General features: G+C 38.8%; 1 protein-coding gene across 5 annotated transcripts in view; it reads right to left on the bottom strand.

Annotated features, from left to right (window-relative positions):
• The window catches only part of ralgapa2 (Ral GTPase activating protein catalytic subunit alpha 2), a 477,749-nt gene that overhangs the window by 395,630 nt on the left and 68,220 nt on the right, over window positions 1-13,899 (bottom strand). For all 5 annotated transcript variants that reach the window (XM_073051378.1, XM_073051381.1, XM_073051380.1 and 2 more), the window contains exon 2: window positions 838-948. In XM_073051378.1, coding sequence (XP_072907479.1) covers window positions 838-948 — 111 coding nt within the window. The remainder of the gene's footprint in view (window positions 1-837; window positions 949-13,899) is intronic.

Genomic DNA, 13,899 nt, shown 5'->3' with positions numbered 1-13,899 from the left:
TGCTCGTACAGGGAACTTTCTGTTTGGTAAGTTCGCTCAGAATTTGTTTGACTAGAACACCTTGTGCATTTTGTCATGCATTTCCCTGCACACGTAAGTACAAAAATTGTGCCCTTTTAAGTTGTAGAGGATGGCATCTGGAACCAAGGGCAGTAACAACACCGCTTACATAATATGTTTTAGGGATAAATCAAGCACTTGGAATAAAAACAAAATAATTGGGATGAATAAGATACAGGTAATCCGCTTTAAAATTGTAAAGATCTTACAACAAACAGCAAGAATGAATCATGTGGACTTATATTATTAATAATTCTCATATTTTCAGTTATCTATGCCGTAAATTGCAACATATAACTTGTTATAAAAGGTATAATGAATAATTAATATTCAAATACAGTAAGCATTTAAATGTGATGAATGTTTTAAAGGCCATATGCTAAATGAATGAAGAAACAGTTAAGCATTTGGAAGCTTTGGAGATTCTCAACTTGCAGTCTGCCTTTAAATCACCTAATTGACATTATGCAAAATTAGTATATTGCTTTTATTTCCTCACACAAATTCTAAAATTAGTATACTCCCTCAGACCAAACAATTTCTTAAAATATCTGAGAGCAGCAGAGTCAAAAATCTCAGAACCAATTCAGTGAGCTGTCAATGCTATAAGATGTGTAAATATCTTAACTATTCAAACCATTGCAAAATAAGAAACAATGCAAATATCAATCAACATTCTAAAAGTTGTTAAAAACTGTGAAAATTACTTGAGAGTTTAGTTCAAAACGTTAATGGAAATATAAGCCAGGAAAGTATATTAATCATTTAAAAAATTACCTTTTTGTTTTAAGCTACTTTCCAGTGTGAACAGGTTTTCGAAGAATATAAAATAAATCTGAGAGTAGTTGGTTTCAAAGAATTGCTTCAGTTCACTTCTTTCCAAAGTATCTGTAATATTAAAAGAATACTTACTATTACATATTGTCATAGAGCATTACAGCACAGAAACAGGCCTCTTGGCCCATTTAGTCATACTAAACTATTATTCTGCTAAGTCCTATCAACCTGCATCTAGACCAGGGATTTCCAATCTGGGGGTTCATGGACCCCTTGCTTAATGGTATTGGTTCATGGCATAAAAAATGTTTGGGAACCTCTGACTAGACCACAGCCCTCCACATACCTTCCATCCCTGTATTTATCCAAACTTGTAAATGTTACAATCAAATCAGCATCCACCTCTTCTGCTGGCAGCTCATTCCACTGTTTCTGAGTGAAAAGTTCCCTCTTATGATCCCCTTAAACATTTCATCTTTAACCCATGATCTTTAGTTCTAATCTTACCCAACCTACAAACAAAACAATAAAAAAATCAATTTAACACAAATATGAAAAGTTCAAGATTTGGTATATCCATTTGGCTAATACATCAATTTCCAGTACTTAAATCTCTAATTATGCATATTAGACTTCTGAAAGGGCAAAGAAAAAAACCTGAAAAACATTCAGAATATTTCGTATCACCTGTAATGATTGCCTAGCATGAAAACTAGCTTGCATTCCCATGTTGCACATGATTCAACCTAGGAAGCCTATTTCAGTTCCATCACTAGGTTTAAACTGTGGTATTCCCTACTTAACAAAATTGAAATATCTTCAGCAGAAAGACTGAAATAGTTCAAGAAAGTTGGTCATCAACATTAAGGTCTTATAAACATTAGCCTTGCCATGAAGCCTAGATCTCAAAAAAATTAAAGGATCAGTTGCAAAAAATCTTACAATTCAGTATCTTAAATAATTTTATGAAGAGCCATCCCATCCCCAATCCCCCTATAATCCCAATATCATCAATACTTTTGAACACATTAGCATTAGTAGCATTAGATTCAACCACTGGTATTCAATCTATTCTTGCAGGAAGTTTCTAAATGTTTTCTTAGTCCAACAGTTGATCAATAGATATTTCAAGTAGACACAAATTACAACTTGTCTACTCTGCTTCACAGGCTTATACACAATACAAAGATGTGTGCAGCAAACGGAGGACGAAAATAGAAGGTGAAAGACTTTGATGCAATGCGTAAAATGGGTTTGCATCTAGCGAACAATGAGTTGAAAATAAAGCACTGACAATTGTTAGAATAAAAATGACATGCATTATAGTACATGTTTTTACAGGGAAGGTTACAGTTATGGATAACAAGACAGCAGAATATTCATTGGATGGGAAATGAGACAGAGTACGTAGCTATAGTTTAACAGATGAGCAATCATATTTTTTAAATTCTATATCCATTTACCTGCAGGTTGTATTTGACCCATCAAGAATGAGAATAATGCAATTACAATATCTACCTAACATAATGAATGGCAGTGATGCTTCACTACCAGACAAGCTCAACGCCTTTTATACTTGCTATGAAAGGGAGACTAAAACTACAGCTCTGAGGATCCTTGCATATGCCAGTGATAATTAACCCAATTCTGATTCTTTGATGTTGAAGAGAGCTATAATGAATTATAATAGTCATCGTAATTATGAATGACAATTAGAATGACCCAAAGCATAGATAAGTACGTTTGATAAGCAGTATAAAAAAGTTTAATCAGAAAGCATCTACAAACAATTATTTTCAAGGAACCATCAACAATGTGCAATATTTCAAGCTAATCTTAATTCAACATTGTCAGATTGTTCTATTTTCAAGATTGAGAAACTCATATTAATATTAAAAAAGGCCCATAAACAATATAGTTAAATTTCTTAGTCATATTCCCTTGCTCTTTTCTGTCCATTTCATTATTTATATATCCAAATAACATTAAATTTGGGATATTCTGAGATGCAAAACACTTCATAAATCACCAATGACCAAGACCCTTACCATTTACAGGCACTTTGAATGATTCATTTAAAATCCTGGTATTGATAGAAATGTTACATTGGGAAGAGGAGGAAACTGCTGGAGACAACTCTTTGCCTTTTATTTAGCTGCACATTCCACCAGCTGCCTCACCCAAGTACGATCCCTTGCCTTTGCCTCTCATTCAACATTTCAATAACAATATGTCATCATATTGTTTCCAAACCCAGTTATTGACAAAAGTGTCATTCACATTTAAGTTTAAATAATGTCACTTAAATTTTCCAACCTTCAGCTTCATGCCTTTGGTTTCAGTCTTCCCACTCTGATCTTTATGTACGTTCCACTTTCCCTTTAAATGTAAGAGCCTACTGCTTTTCTCTTTCCTGGATTTCTCTCCCTCTTATTCATCCCTCTATAAAGCAATTGTGGATTTAGAACTTGCTGGTTCAATGATATTACACTTTATTATTCACATGCACTGCACTTTCTCTGTCACTGTAACACTTAATTCTGCATTCTGTTATTGTTTTACCTTGTACTACTTCAATGTACTGTGCAATGAATTGATCTGTATGAACAAAATACAAGACAAGCTATTCACTGTACCTCAGTATGTGCGATAATATTCTAATTCCAATATCATTGAACTAGCAAGTCCAAAATTGCTTTAAAGAGACAGGTCACTGGTACTGTAAAGCATTGTGCTAATCACTGTGCTACCGTACCACCCTCACTCCAAGGAACTCGAAGCTCTCAGACCTCTCGTCTTCAGCACCACTGATGTTGACAGAAGCACCTGCACCACCCCTCACCCTTTCTGAAGTCAATGACCTGTCCTTTTGTTTTGCTGACTTTAAGGGAAAAGTTGTTGTTATAACACTATGTTACTATGTTCTCTATCTCCTTCCTGTACTTCAACTCATTGTTATTTGAGATACAACCCACTATGGCGGTATCATCTGCAAACTTGCAGAACAGAGTTAAATCTGAATCTGGATATGTGGACTAGGTCATGCAAAAATAAAAGATAAAGTTGCTCTTCATATTTTGTCCTGGTAAAACCATTTGTTAGAAGTTTAGAAAATGGAAGTAGCCAAGAGAAGATTTGGAATTTCATCATATCCTCTGCAGTCAACTTCACACATTGGGTACAGCACCTTCCAAAGAATGAATCCACGCAATATAGAGTCATAAATCTAATGCGATGCCAAACAGTAGAGAGTACCGGTAAATGTTACAATTTAAAATTAAAATGCTCTCCAACAAACAATATCTGGTGCTGATGCCTCATGCCCTCATCCATTTCCCTCCATCTTCTCTCATTAATCTTTAACCCATTCAGCTCCAAATGGCAATTCTCTATTCTACAAATGCATGGTGGTACTCCCATTTTTCAATAATATTGTCCATAAATAATAACATTTTGTGCATGGATGACCCTGAGAATTACCTAAATAACCAGTCAGCTATGTCATTTTAATTTTGCACGAATAAGTTATTGTTTGTACCCTAATAAAAACAGCTTCTAAACCAAAGGTTTAGCCCTGGGCACTTGCATGGGTCCCAGCTATGCCTAGCTTTTTGGCGGCTATGGGACCTGACTATGTTCCAAGCCTACACGGGTATCACTCCACAACTCTTCCTACGCTACATCCATGACTGCATTGGTGCTGCTTCTTGCACCCATGCTGAGCTCATTGACTTAATCAACTTTGTCTCCAACTTCCACTATGCCCTCAAATTTATCTGGTCCATTTTTGACACCTCCTTCCCCTTTCCTGATCGCTCTGCCACTATCCCTGGAGGCAGTTTATCTACTGATATCTTTTATAAACCCACTGATTCTCACAGCTACCTGGACTATATCTCTTCCCACCATGTCACTAGTAAAAAATGCCATCCTCTTCTCTCAGTTCCTCTGACTCTGCCATATCTGCTCTCAGGATGAGGTTTCTCATTCCAGAACTAATGCGATGACATCCTTCTTCAAAGAAAGGGGCTTTTCTTCCTCCACCAGCGATGCTGCCCTCACCAACATCTCTTCCATTTTGCGCACGTCTACCCTCATCCCATCCTCCCGCCACACCACCAGGGAAAAGAAAGGGTTCCACACATCCTCACTTACGACCCACTAGCCTCCGTTTCCAGCACATAATTCTCTATAACTTCCGCCATCTCCAACAGGATCCCACCACCAAGCACATCTTTCCCAGCCTCCACACTTTCTGCTTTCCACAGGGATCACTTCTGACACAACTCCCTTACCATTCATCCCTCCCTACTGATCTGCCTGCTAGTACTTATCCTTGCAAACACAACAAGTGCCATATCTGCCCCTACACCTCCTCCCTCACTACTATTCAGGGCCCCAAACAGTTCTTCCAGGTGAGGTGACACCTCACTTCTGTTGGGGTCATCTTCTGTATTCTGTGCTCCCGGTGCAGCCTCCTGTATATCGGTGAGACCTAATGTAGATTGGGAGATCACCTCACCGAGCACCTATGCTCTTGTCCGCCAGAAAAAGCGGGACCTCTCGGTGGCCACCCATTTCAATTCTATTTCCCATTCTCATTCAGAAACACCAGTCCATGGCCTCCTCAATGGCCGTGATGAGGCCACACTCAGGTTGGAGGGGCAATGCCTCATATTTCGTCTGGGTAGCCTTCAACCTGATGGCATGAACGTCAATTTCTCTAACTTTCAATATTTGCCCCCCCCCCCACCCGCCCTTCACTGTTCCCCTCTCACCTTACCTCCTTACCTGCCCATCACCTCTCTCTGGTGCTACTCCCCCTCCCTTTCCTTCCATAGTCTTCTACCCTCTTCTATCCGATTCTCCTTCTACAGCCCTTTATCTCTTACACCTATCAACTTCCTAGCTCTTTACTCACCCCTCCCCCATCCCAGTTTCACCTATCACCTTCCACCTTGTATTTCTTCCTGCCCTTCCCTGACCTTCTTGGTCTAACCTCATCTTTTTTTTCCAATCCAAATGAAGGATCTCGGCCCAAAACATCATGACTTGCTGAGTTCCTCCAGCATTTTGTGTGCGTTCCTTTTCACATAATCAAATGGCTCCATTGCCATAAAACCTGTCGACATCTTCCATTCTCAAATCTCTTTATTCTTTTCACGTCAATATCATGCAATCCTAAATCAATTATGACATGAATAATATGACCTACACGTCACACCACAATGTGCATTGAGGTATGTTTGAGGACGTACTACCTGGTAAGCAGTGTTAAAATATGCAATATTCAGGAAATGTGAAGTAGATACAATGTCAAGATAGGCATTGGACTACCACAGTAAATCTTACAAAGACATTATCATTGCAACAATGAATGGTATATGGAAAAGTTATGGCCAGTGTGTTTTCAGCTCCTAAGGGATAACTAATCTGAAAAAATCCCCTCCAAGATGTTGTTAAATAAGGCTGGATTTGATATAGTAGGTTTGACATGGAAATTAAAAATTGCCTATCAAAGGTTTCAAAATATGAGTTTTCTGCTTGGCCAACAGGAGCCACAAAGGGAGCAAGAAGCCACCAACATAAAATTAGCACCATTTAAGATGTCTTTGGTATCATTTCAGAGCTAAGTAGCATTAAGGTATTAAGATCGCAATATTCAGAAAATGTGAAATAGACAGAATGTGAAAATAAGCATTGGACTATCTCAGTACATCTACTATTGCAAAATGAATTGCATATGAAGTAAGTTATGAACAGTGTGCTTTCAGCTTCCATGGAACTGAATCAAGAAACAATCTGCTGCACCAAGAAAGGGATAGTCATTTTCAAACACAACAATTATAATGTGAAGCACAACATTCAATGTGGCTCAATGATAGAAAAGGCCTGTATTGCTCTGAGGATATTTACCAGATGAATCCAGACAAGAGCTGTCCAGATAGTCACTGACACCTTCCTTAAGTCTTTTTATTATCAGCCATCCAAGAAGAACTCTTGCATGCAAGGTCAAACTCCATCAAGCTCAGATTCATCAACAAGAACCAGTGACAACTCTGCCTCTAATCCCCCCTTGCCATCACCTCAATACGAAATGCATCATGAATTAGGAGTAGGATTAGATCACTAGACCTCTCAAGCCTATGCCATGATTTAATCACGTCATGGATGACTTGATCACTCATTTAATTTCGTATTTCCATCTGTGTGCTTTTTTGAGAATCTCCCCAAAAGATAATTAAGATTTCACTACAGAAAGGATGAAAGTTCCAAAGGCATTTAATTCTCATCAGAAAACTGCACCTCATCAAGATTTTTAATGGTCGAATTCTTTTTCCAGATTCTCCCACAGGAGAAGGTGTGCACCCTGTCAAGACCTCTCAGGATGTTGTCAGTTTCAACTGATGAGTGTGCTGAAAGATAAACATTTTTGTCTAAATCCACATTGAAGAGTTAGTTGTCAATAAAATGCTTTATTTCAGATACCTGTGTTAACGTGTTGTTAGATGGCTAGGCTTTTTCAACACAAATTCTTGAGCCCTGGAATGCAACTGCACTTTTTAAACTGAAATTTATTGGAAATGTTTTTTTCCCCATTTCCTCAGAATACACCTTTGCAAATCAAAGAACGATTGCATAAGCAATGTAATACAGGTTTGAGTACTGTACTCCTTATCCAAAATGCTTGGGGCCGGAAGTTTTTTGGATTTCATATTTTGGAATTATATAATGCTATACATAGGATTGGCGTAATTACCAACTCTGACTTTATGTACTATTGATAGCGACCTTTGTCTTGCACTTGTTCATCACACATATGTATTTGGTAAAAATTATTACTTACCGTTAATATTATTAAAATATAATGTGCGCAGGATAACCAAAACAGCACAGCAGCATTGGGAGAATACCTGAATCAGGTGTTCAGCAACAACGAACAATGGCAGACTTTCAGTCTCCACCTACGATGCTGTGTTTTGGTTAAAAGGTTACAGTACACTGTACACTTTTACCTTTTTTTAGGTTTTATGTATGCATTGTAGACCTGTTCTGGTGTTCGATTTGCATCAGCGACTCTGTAAAAATGTAATGCCATTATATAATGTATCAAACAATCAGCATCGTAGACTTGTTCAGGTGCTAGATTTGAGACCAGCAGATGCTTTAAAAATTTAATGCCGTGCCTTTTCTTAAACTTCTGCAATCAGACTGCTGAATATTTACAATTACCTTCCATTTTCAGTTTGTCAGATAGATCTTTGCTCGTTTCATGACCAGCATAAGGTTAAACGGCATATGTTCACTCCAACGCTGATGATACAAGATGGAGATCTTCATTTTTTACTTTATGCAGTGGTTTTCTATTTTTCATTAACTTCTCTTCATTACATGTGTCAGGTCATGTCTTAGGCCTGTCTGTGGTGCAGAGACCTGCCCATCACCTGGGAAGTTTACTGCGCCATGTGGAATCTTCCATTTGTGATGTCATGTCAACACTCAAAAAATGTAATTTGGAGGTTTTCGGATTTTGGAATTTCACATAATACTCTACTTGTATTACTGGTCAAGACAATTAGTTACTTCTCAAATTGAAAGGAATTTTGGAAACGTTCACAGTATTGTAGTTAATTTGCACATAATCTGGTTTTATACAATAGACAAAATACCAAAACAGGTGCCCCCCCCCCCCTTTACAAAGGTAGAGCGTTCCTATAAAACTTTCTTAAACCGAAATAGCATAAAGCGAAGAGCCATTAATTTATATGGGAAAAATTTTCGTAAAATCGAAAATCCTCTTTGTAATGCAAAAACAGGTTACTAATATAGGTCTTTTGTAAAAGCAAAGTGGCGTAAAGCAAACATTCGTAAAGCGGGGGACACCTGTATCTCAATTCAAAGTGTAAGCAAGTATGTTTTCACATAAAGTTCTAAAAGCGCATCATAATCTTCCCCTAGTTCAGTTTGCATTACATATTTACAAACAGTAAAATATTTTGGAAAAATATACTAATATTCTTAAAATAATTCACTCATTTTGTCAATTCCAGTGAAGATTATGGTAAAATTCCCAATCCATGCACATTCATAAACAAACACACGAATTTGTTGCCCTCAATAGCATGCTCATAAGCTAATCTTGCTATCAACAAGAAATTACCCCAGAAGCCTACCTTTCCTAGCATGTAATTCAAATCCAATTAGATGATTCACAAGTTATTTTTATTTGATCCATACAGAAAACCTCTGCTTGCAAAATTCTAACCACATCAACTTATTATCAACATTTCTTATTCATGACACATTCAAATATGACTTGTTGAAATTTTTAAATAAGCAGAAGCACAGTCAAACCCTGCTGATCTCAAGATGAATTCAAACTACTCTCAAATATAGAAGCTTATACAGGCAGTGCTGGGGTTATGCAAGGGTTCTGTGGCTGAGAACTATCTGTAAGCCAATCTTTCTCAAAGTTGGAAACATCCATTTTCTATAGCGGCCTGTATTATATTTCTCTATAGATACTTACTTTATTTTTTTCATTTCATCTAATATCTTCTTCCTTCACCCTAACATAACTCATAATCACACTGATGGAACATGTGGTGCATCTGAAACCTGAATGCTGAAGGCATCCCAGATTTTGTGGGGCAACCCAAGAAAAAGATCATGCTTTAACCATTCCAGTTTGCCAATGTAAACAATTTGACATATAGCCATCTTTACAGTCTGATAAACCACTCTACCAGCTGATAATCCACATATTATGTTGGTTCCATAATATACTGTACTTTGCAAGAGGCATATTAAGTTGTCCTTTTTTGAATCCTTTGGGGATTATTATCTAAGATCTGCACTATTTATAAAGCAGAAGAAATATTCAAGCACGTTTCATGTTATTGCAATTGATTTATTGTTGTCTCATACACTGAGGTACAGTGAAAAATTTGTGGTACAGATTAATTAATTACAACAGTGCATTGAAGTAGTACAAAGTAAACCAATAACAGAATGCAGTATAAAGTGTAACAGATACAGAAAAAGTACAAGTGTGGTAGACAACAGGGTGCAAGGTTAGAATCAGATTCACTTTATCACAAGTACGTGCATCGTACCAGAATTGATTGCGGTTTAGTGCCAAGCATAAATCGCAGGAGAATACCATAACAGACAACACAATAGCAACCAAAAATTTATAAGACAATAGTGCAAACAGCCATGAGCAATCAACAACTAGCAGAACAGTCACTTGCGCAACTGTCAATAATGAAACTTAAATAAATGTGAACATATGAACAGACTAAATAATTATCAACAAATCAAAGAGAGCAGGAAAGACTATTTAAAGGATGCTGTGCAGGGACAACTAGGGTATCACAACTGACTGAGTTTTGTTGAGAAGCTGGGTAGTAGCTACAGGAAAGAAGCTTAGGAGATGACATGTAGTCCTGTATTTAGGGATTCATCTTCGAATCTGGATGAAGTTGTTACCGACTTCATTAAACCCTGTGTGGATAAGTGTGAGCCTACAAAAAGTTGCTGAACATTCCCACACCAAAAGTAGTGAATGAACGAACCAGAGGTTTGTCATCTGCTGAGAGCTAGATCAGTGGCATTTAAGTCTGGAGACCCAGCTCTGTACAACAAAACCAGGTATGACTTGCGGAGGGCTATTTCAAGAGCGAAGAAACAATTCCGAGCAAGGTTGGAGGCAAAATCGGATGCATGTCAACTCTGGCAAGGTTTGCAGGACATTAGTTCCTACAAAGCAAAACTCAAAAGCATAAATGGCAACAACACTGCACTACTATATGAGCTAAATGCCTACTATGCCTGCTTTGAAAGGCAGAACAGAACTACAGCAGTGATCTCTGTCTCAGAGGCCAATGTCAGGCTGTCTTCAAGGAGGGTGAACCCTCAAAAGGTGGCAGGCCCTAATGGAGTACCTAGGAAGGTTCTGAAAACTTGTGCTAACCAACTAGCAGGAGTATTCAAGGACATTTTTAACCTCTCACTGTTATGGTAAAAAGTTCCCATCTGCTTCAAAAGGGCAACAATTATACCAGTGCCCAAGAAGAATATACTGTGAGATGCCTTAATGACTATCATCCAGTATCACTTATATCTATGGTGATGAAGTTCTTTGAGAGGTTGGTCACGGCTAGAATCATCTCCTGCCTCAGCAAGGACCTGGACGCACTGCAGTTTGCCTATTGCCACAATAGCTCTATGGCAGATGCAATCTCAATGGATCTTCACATGGGCTTAGGTTACCTGGACAATACAAACACCTATGTCAGGATGCTGTTCGTTGAATACAGTTCAGCATTTAACACCTTCATTCCCACTTTCCTGATCAATAAGCTATAGAACCTGGGCCTGTGTACCTCCCTCTGCAATTGGATCCTTGATTTCCTAACCAGAAGACCACAATTCATGTGGATTGGTGATAATATATTCTCCTCGCTGACTATCAATACTGGTGCACCTCTGCGATGTGTGCTTAGCCCACTGCTCTACTCCCTCTGTACCCATGACTGTGTGGCTAGGTATAGCTCAAATGCCAACTGTAAATTTTCTGATGATACAACCACTGTTGGTAGAATCTCAGATGGAGATGAGAGTGCGTACAGGAGCAAGCTATCCTAGCTAATTGAGTGGTGTTGCAGCAACAACCTTGCACTCAATGTCAGTAAGACAAAAGAGCTGATGTGGACCGGGAAGGGTAAGATGAGGGTATATCAACCAATCCTCATAAAGGGATCAGAAGTGGAGTGAGTGAGCAATTTCAAGTTCCCGGGTGTCAAGGTCTCTGAGGATCTGACCTGGTCCCAACATGCAGCTATAAAGAAGGCAAGACAGCAGCTATATTTCATTACGAGTTTGAAGAGATTTGGTTTGTCACCTCAAACACTCAAAAATTTCTATAGATGTAGTGCAGAGAGCATTCTGACAGGCTGCATCACTGTCTGGTATTGAGGGGAGGGGGCTACTGCAAAGGACCAAAAGAAGCTACAGGAAGTTGTAAAATTAGTCAGCTCCATCTTGGGTACTAGCTTCCGTAGTATCCAACACATCTTCACTTTACTTTATTTTATTACTTTATTGTCGCCAAACAATTGATACTAGAGCGTACAATCATCACAGTGATATTTGATTCTGCGCTTTGCGCTCCCTGGAGTACAAATCGATAGTAAATATAATAAAAATTATAAATCATAAATAAAGAATAGAAAAGGGAAAGTAAGTTAATGCAAAATAAACCGAGAGACAGGTCCGGATATTTGGAAGGTACGGCCCAGATCCAGTTCAGGATCCGTTCAGCAGTCTTATCACAGTCGGAAAGAAGCTGTTCCCAAATCTGGCTGGATGAGTCTTCAAGCTCCTGAACCTTCTCCCGGAGGGAAGAAGGACAAAAAGTGTGTTAGCTGGGTGGGTTGTGTCCTTGATTATCCTGGCAGCACTGCTCCAACAGCATGCGATGTAAAGTGAGTCCAAGGACGGAAGATTGGTTTGTGTAATGTGCTGGGCTGTGTTCACGATCTTCTGCAGCTTCTTCCGGTCTTGGACAGGACAACTCCCATACCAGGTTGTGATGCACCCTAGAAGAATGCTTTCTACAGTGCATCTATAAAAATCAAGGAGTGGTGCCTCAGAAAGGCAGCGTCCATTATTAAGGACCCTCATCACCCAGGACTTTCCCTCTTCTTATTGTAACCATAAGGTAGGAGGCAGAGAAGCTGAAGGCACACACTCAGTGATTCAGGAACAGCTTCTTCCCCTCTGCCATCCAATTCCTAAATTGACATTAAACCCATGAATACTACATCACTTTATTGAAATATATTATTTCTGCTTCACACTACTTTTAAATCTAACTATTTAATATACATATATACTTACTGTAATTGATTGATTTTTTTTAACCGATATTATCATGCATTGCATTGTACTGCTGCAACTAAGTTAATAAATTTCACAACACATGCCAGTGAATAAACCTGCCTCTGATTCGGATTCCTGGTGTTGATGGACTTGCCACATCTCCCTGATGGTAACTTGGTTAATAGGTGACTGCAAGGGTGGGTGGAGTCAGCAGAAATTTTTTTCCAGGTCTTTTAATGTCAGTAGCTGACAGTCAATAATCTTGTCTACTGAGTGGACCACATGCTGCAACCTGGGCTTGGAGAGGGAGGGGACAGCAGGAAACCAAACACTCTCAATGATGGCTGAGTAAAAATTCATCAGGATTCACTCAGAGATGTTAAAATTCCTAAGGTGGCAAAGGCAGAACCATTTCTGCTGAAAGAACCACTTTCCTAGTGATGAGCGTAATGTGCTTGTACCACTTCAATGTATTGGTAATGGTAGTTCCCAAGAATTTGAATGACTCAAACACAAATACAGCCTGAGCAAATTTCTGCGGGGAGGGGATGGGGCAGGTAGGGGTTTGCCAGTGGAAGTCAATCCTCATTTTCACTGTCTTGATAGCATTAAGCTTCAAACTGTTATGAGTATATCATGCTGCAAGACGGTCTACCTCTCTCTGATAGCAAGTCACATCATTATTAGAGATGAGACCAACTACAGTAACTCATAATGAAATTTGTGAGGTCAGAATTTGCCATATCAGACTACAGAATCATTTAGTGGTCTTACAACAGTGGGTCAGATGATGTCCTTGAGCCTGGCTTTTATATCTTCTGCCAAATGGGAGCGGGGAGAAGAGAGAATGTCCAAGGAGGGGAGGGTGTTTGATTATGCTGGTTGCTTTACTGAGGCAGTGAAAAGTAAAGAGAGAGCCTATGGAGGGAAGACTGGATTCCATGATGTACTGAGCAGTGCCCACAACCTTCTGCAGTTTCTTACAGTCACGGATAGAGCAGTTGCCAAAGCTAGCCATGATGCATCCAGATTGCTGGTTTTCTATGGTGCTTCGATAAAAACTGTCAGGGGCGTGCCAAATTTCTTTAGACTCCTAAGGAAGTAGAGGTGTTGATGTGCCTGACAACCAAGAACAGAATGAAAGAAAAAAAACTTGACCTGCAACATATAATTGCA

Source organism: Hemitrygon akajei, chromosome 7 (genome assembly GCF_048418815.1).
Source record: "Hemitrygon akajei chromosome 7, sHemAka1.3, whole genome shotgun sequence".
Taxonomy (NCBI): domain Eukaryota; kingdom Metazoa; phylum Chordata; class Chondrichthyes; order Myliobatiformes; family Dasyatidae; genus Hemitrygon; species Hemitrygon akajei.
Note: the sequence above shows the minus strand (reverse complement) of the source record. Positions and strands in the feature narration are given on the sequence as shown.